The following is a 6,000-nucleotide window of genomic DNA, read 5'->3' as shown; positions in this document are numbered from 1 at the left end:
TGCATTTTCTTGAAGTTTTAAAGGTAATATTCAGTGCTGTAGGTCATAGTTGCCAGATTTCTGGACAATACAGCCTGTGTGCATTTTAGGTTGTGACACACCTATTTTTCAGTTACTCTAGATGAAAAACTACATTTATTTTATTATTGTAACCATATTATTATTTTTACACTTATCACTATTAAACCTTTATTTAAATAGGTTGTCTCAGTGAGACTCAGATCTCTTTTTCAAGAGAGAACTGTCTAGGACCAAAGCACATAGAGACATTACACAATCTTGTGAAAAACAAAGTAAACCCTCTTACATTCCTTAATGTTTAATATATCAGGACATTTAAAAAAAATATCTGGTTCTTAGCAGGTCATAAAATTAGGCAAATACAACCTCAGATCAACACCAAGACGTGAAACAGTGTTATTATTTAATAAAAAAAAATGCAGAAAGCAGTGTGTGAAAAATTGAGTACACCTTTACTACCTTTATAGGGATATAGCATATTAATAAATAATCCTTAAAAGTTTATATATGTCCTCAGCAGATACAAAATGCACTCATAAAACAGGCTCCTTAAAAATAAATTCATACAAATCAATAAGTCATTCCTCACCAGTTTTTTTGTACTAGTATTTGTTGACCTAGCTCATTCTGAACCAGTATGTGGCAAAGGCAAAAAATAAAAATAAAAAAAATAAATAATGTTTGAAGAATAGATTTTATCCTTTTGTTAAAAATATATACAAACAATTTGGCTTTTTTAATTTCTTTTAACAGCTTGCGTAATCACTTATAAAACCGCTGATTCTCCCTCTGCTCTTAAGATAAAGGAAACGTCCATTTGACACATCCCTGGTTAAGGTGAAGTTGATTCACAGTTAGTGAGAATGGGAGCCCCGCCTCCCCGCTTCATCATCCAATAAGCGGAGAGAAAAGAACCACTACTTCCTGTCCCCGATCCAAACACATGTACGTATGCTAGCAGTTAGCTTTGGCGAAAATACTTCTTAAGAGTGGCAATAAGTGCCACTGAAGATGGTTCACATCACTAGGATCTGCTTACGGAAGGTGAGTGCTATAGAAGATTTGCATTGTGAATGTCACATATTTAACGGGGGATGTTATACGGTTTTTGACATTAGCTGGAAAGCTAACTGTCAACGCTAAATACACCAAGCAGTAATCGTGTTTGTCTCTCATGTGGTATCTTAGATGATACACCAACTATCTATATAGCTATTGCACATGAGCAGCCTGCTGGAGATTGTTTGTAGGGCTCTGCCAGCTCTCCTCCTCCTCCTCACACAGAGGGGCAGACACCGGTCCTGCTGTTGAGATGATGCCCTGTCCAGCTCTCCTTGAGTAAATATCAATTTCCTGCTGTCTCATCCACACTCTTGATATTGTGCTGGGAGGCTTGGCTAACCTTTTTTGTGGCTGCACATATATGAACGTGCCATCCTCGAGGAGTTTTTGAGCACTCTAGTTGCTCATCAATGCTCCGCTGATCAATACACCTGTCAACCCAGAACAGCTTTCTGTATAGACTGTCATGTTACCAAAATAAAGTACATACACACAAATAAAGTACATCAAGTAAACAGTAAAACAACAATAAAGTCCCTATAGAATATACATAGGCACATATTTGTATATTTAAACTCATATATAAAATATATATGAGTTACTGTTTAGCTTTAGTGGACTGAAGAAAATAAGAAGGAAGGATGCTCAAGCTGCTGTCAAATTTCATTATTCTTGTGAGATCTGTAGGTCTCACCCTGGTAAATGATGTCAGTAAAACTTTTGAAAGATTCAGTCACTTGAAGTTGCCTGTTAGGGTCTCTGGTGTTCTTCCATTTCTTAATACCAGTCTGATGTGTCTTTGACTCTTTGCAGTATGGAAACTTTGTTGACAATCTGCGGCTGTACGTCCGTGGAGGCAGTGGAGGAATGGGTTTACCCCGCCTTGGAGGACAAGGAGGGAAAGGGGGAGATGTTTGGGTGGTGGCAACGAAGAACATGACCTTAAAAAGGATAAAGGACAAATTCCCACAAAAACGTTTTGTAGCGGACGCAGGAGCCAACAGCGGGTAGAAATACAATTTTTATTTTAAATTCTGTCGATCATTAAAAAATGTCTATTTTTCAGACCTTCGTAGAGGTTTTGAAATAGTCCTGTAAGCACGAGAGGGTAAGAGCTGTTTGGATCTCCTTTATCAACAGCGTTCGAGCTATGAAAGGAGAAAGAGGGGCAGACAAGGAGATCCTTGCTCCTGTTGGTATCACCGTCACCACTGATGAGGGCAGAACACTCGGTACGTCAAATCTTTCACAGTCAGTCATGTGAATCTTGTTTTTTCTAACAGAAAAAGAACTGCCAGTGCAGTAGCTACCTGATTTTTGCAGTGAAGCTTCTTATTTCCTCTACCATTCTTCTTACAAGGTGACTTGAACTTGGAGGGCGATCGTGTGATGGTGGCAAAAGGAGGATCAGGAGGCTCGCTGTACTCTGCGTTTCAGCCCAGTAAAGGCGAGGCTAAACACATCAGACTGGACCTCAAGCTTATAGCAGACATGGGCCTTGTGGGGTGAGAATAGAAGGGGAAAAAAAACACACTAACTGAATTCTGCTGAGGTTCAGATTAGCAAAGGGGAACATCTGATTTTGTTCTGTTAAATCACCACCAGGTTCCCGAATGCAGGAAAGTCCTCTCTGCTGACAGCCTTGTCTAACGCCACACCTCAGATTGCCAGCTATGCTTGTGAGAAGATAACCACACGCATATAGAAAAAGAAAACGTGTCTTTTTTAAATTTGCAAAATATGCTTTGAAAGAAGAAATAATTCTGTGTTTCATTAAACTTTAATATTTTTCTGCCGTTTCACAGTCACAACCTTGAAACCAGAGATTGGCAAACTGATATATGATGATTATAAGCAGGTACGAGAATTCCACGTGTTGCCTTGTGCTGGAACTGTCTGCGAAATCATTTCTTTTTCTTTTTACTTGGCTTATTTGATTGTTTGCTCTTTTTTGGGGGGGGCGGGTGTAGATTTCTGTTGCTGATCTCCCTGGCTTGATTGAGGGAGCTCACATGAACAAAGGCATGGGCCACAAATTTCTGAAACACGTGGAGAGGACCAAGCAGCTGTTATTTGTGGTGCGTAACTAACACAAACTATGTTTTTGCTTTCAGTGTAACCAGGTGAAAATTACTTCTGATGACAATTTTGCATTTTGTCTGAATGCAGGTCGATGTTTGTGGTTTTCAGCTGGCAAGTAAAACACCGTTTAGGTCAGCCTTCGAAGCTGTGCAGCTTCTAACCAAGGTGAGCCTGAAGCTGCAAAGGCTGATGACTAGTTTTTAGATATTCATTCTGATCTCCTGACCCAATCTTCTCTCCTTTTATTTTTTCTGTCCCTCATTCTCCTCTGCTTTCTGACTGCTGCCTCAAGGAATTGGAGTTGTATAAAGAGGAGCTGTTGTCAAAGCCTGCATTACTGGTGGTGAATAAGATGGACCTGCCTGATGCTGAGGACAAGCTAGCAGAGCTGAAGGAGCAACTACAAAACCCAGAAGGTTAGACTAGAATTAGCACTAATGAGTAGAAAAGTCATTTAGGAGAAAAGACTGAAGACGAATTTCTACTTCCAGGGTTCACAGGCGTCCTAGTCTGTTCCAGATTTTATGTTTATATTTTCTTTTTTACGCATGAGCAAACATTTCTCTGGCTCTGTCTGAGCCATGCCGCTTGCTCTGTCAGATATCGACACAAGCGGCATGATGACTTTTTCATTTTCGTGCATCTGAACTTCCTTTATGTGAGCATATTTTTGCAGTTTGTTGGGAGGAAAAATGAGTTTTAACAGTATTTCTGTTCCTTTTCTTTCCCCTGTACAGAGTTCTCTGATCTGCTCCCTGAAGATATGATACCACAGAACTATTTGACCTTCAGACACGTGGTTCCCGTTTCTGCAATCACCGGGTTTGGCATCAGCCACCTTAAGAGCTGCATTCGACAGTCCCTCGATGAAGACGCAGCCTTAGAAGTTAAAGCCACTCATCGAGAAAAGCTGCAAGCACTGAGGAAGCCGTCACAAGGACGTGCGTGAGTAACGTAGATGACATCAAGCATCATCACGCAGGACTTTGCAGATAAACATCCTCTACCACGAAGCTCCTGGGAGAGCAAAACCACTTCAATTTATAGAAGTGATGGAGGTCTCTGCTTGGAGATGATCAAATTCTCACTGACTGATGCAAACGCCATCTTTATTTATTTAAAAGTGATGTGTTGTATAAGACTGATAAAACTTTGTGAATATCATAGAAATTCACAGGCTGGTGCATAAAAGGATTATAGTCAAGATGACTAAATTAAATGATAAATACAATATATTCAGTTTCATCCAGTTTCTCACTACGATTTAAAATGTTTTTATTATTATTGATTTACGTTTTGTGCATACTCAGCTGCATCGTCTGTTTCACTTTAAATGGGGCATAATCTACAATTCAAACAACATGCAGTGTTGCAGAAAACTTGAAACCAGCGATTTAGACCATAAACTTATTAGGAACATGTTAACTGAGATAGTTTGTTTCGCTGTAGGCTTATATAGAGTCTGATTTAATTTGCAACCAAGCAGGAACCTCAGTAATGACCAATTGAAGCTGGCTCCAGCAGTGAGTCAGTCGTCACAGACTCCCATGTTAAAATGCTCAACAGCAGTAATACATCCTGATGCAAAAATGGGTTTTGTCCCCATTGTTTCCCCCTTCAAAGCAATTCCAGTGGGGGTGAATCTTTGCTATAACTAAACAGTTTCAATGCTGATAAGACCTAAAGGTAAGAGTTTGGTTGCTTTGCTTGGCAGGTGTACCGACACAGGTAACCCGTTGCTTTCCACTTGGCCTCATTTCCGCTAATTTGAGTGACTGAACTGGATCTTCTGACTGTTTTTCGATCAGTCATATGGTTTGCTGTGAGGTACAGCCTGGGCTAAGGGTTCACTCAACTTTTTGACAGGGGGAAATTTTAGTTTTTATAAGGATGCGAGTTAAAATTAGCAAATAAACTTGAAGCAAATTTGTGTTTGGTGATTTTTGATTTTATTGCTAGCAAACATTTAGTACAAAGATGTAATCGATTTAACAAATTTCCTTACTTTTTGTGCTTTTACATGCGTCTGTGCAGTGCACCCATGTAGTTTCTGGGTGCACATGCTAGCATTGCCTGAGAAAATACAGTAGTACTAAATATGGACACTCCAAGCTCCAAAAGAAACATGCAAGTGTCAAGTCCAAAACCAGTAGATGATATCTTACTGACCGTGTTTGTTGTCTTTAACTCATTGGTCACCTTATTAGGTACACCTTGTTAATATCAGGTTTGACCCCTTTTTAATTATTAGTAGCTTTCAGTACTGCTTTAATTCTTCATGGCAGATTCAACAAGATGCTGGAAACAGTCATCAGATTTTGCTACATATTGACATGACAACTGCTGCAGATTTGTTGGCTGCACATCCATGATGTGAATCTCCTGTTCCACCACATCTCAAAGGGGATCAACCTGATTGAGATCTGCTAACACAAATACCCAGCTGGACCATGGGGTTTGAACAGTGCTTGGGGGTTGCCCAAGAACACTGAACGGGTCCATGCTTTCATGCAGTTTATGCCAAATTGACCGTACTGTCTGAATATCACAGTAGAAATCGAGCAGGCATTGTTTAATCTTCTCTTGTTGAATTCTAGTAAGCTCTTTTTCTTAGCTGACAGCAGTGGCACTTCATGCGGTCTTCTGCTACTGTAACCCATCTGCTTCAAGGTTTGATGTGTTGTTCATACAGCTCTTCTGCATACCTTGGTTTGGTGTGCTCTGACTGCTGACAAAGACATTTAAGCCTAGAGAACTGCCACTCACTGGATATTTTCTCTTAGTCAATTCTCTGCAAATTCTCAAATGATTGTTGGGAAAATTCCTGTAGATCAG

General features: G+C 39.9%; 1 protein-coding gene across 1 annotated transcript; it reads left to right on the top strand.

The window, feature by feature from the left end:
* Window positions 1-948: 948 nt before the first annotated feature.
* On the top strand, window positions 949-5,095 carry gtpbp10 (GTP-binding protein 10 (putative)). Its single transcript, XM_063486507.1, has 10 exons — window positions 949-1,065; window positions 1,897-2,090; window positions 2,224-2,315; window positions 2,444-2,588; window positions 2,689-2,762; window positions 2,889-2,941; window positions 3,054-3,161; window positions 3,253-3,330; window positions 3,458-3,581; window positions 3,903-5,095. Exons 1-10 carry the CDS (start codon window positions 1,033-1,035, stop codon window positions 4,112-4,114), a joined length of 1,113 nt encoding a protein of 370 aa, XP_063342577.1. The 5' UTR covers window positions 949-1,032; the 3' UTR covers window positions 4,115-5,095.
* Window positions 5,096-6,000: the final 905 nt, after the last annotated feature.

Source organism: Pelmatolapia mariae, linkage group LG10_11 (genome assembly GCF_036321145.2).
Source record: "Pelmatolapia mariae isolate MD_Pm_ZW linkage group LG10_11, Pm_UMD_F_2, whole genome shotgun sequence".
Lineage (NCBI taxonomy): Eukaryota > Metazoa > Chordata > Actinopteri > Cichliformes > Cichlidae > Pelmatolapia > Pelmatolapia mariae.
The sequence above is the reverse complement of the archived record's forward strand: the minus strand, read 5'-3'. Positions and strand labels throughout refer to the sequence as shown.

Coding starts and splice junctions, on each gene's coding strand:
- gtpbp10 (XM_063486507.1), top strand. CDS start 1,033: ATGGTTCACATCACTAGGATCTGCTTACGGAAG. Junction 2,091..2,223: donor GACGCAGGAGCCAACAGCGG/GTAGAAATACAA, acceptor CTTTATCAACAG/CGTTCGAGCTATGAAAGGAG. Junction 2,763..2,888: donor TCAGATTGCCAGCTATGCTT/GTGAGAAGATAA, acceptor GCCGTTTCACAG/TCACAACCTTGAAACCAGAG.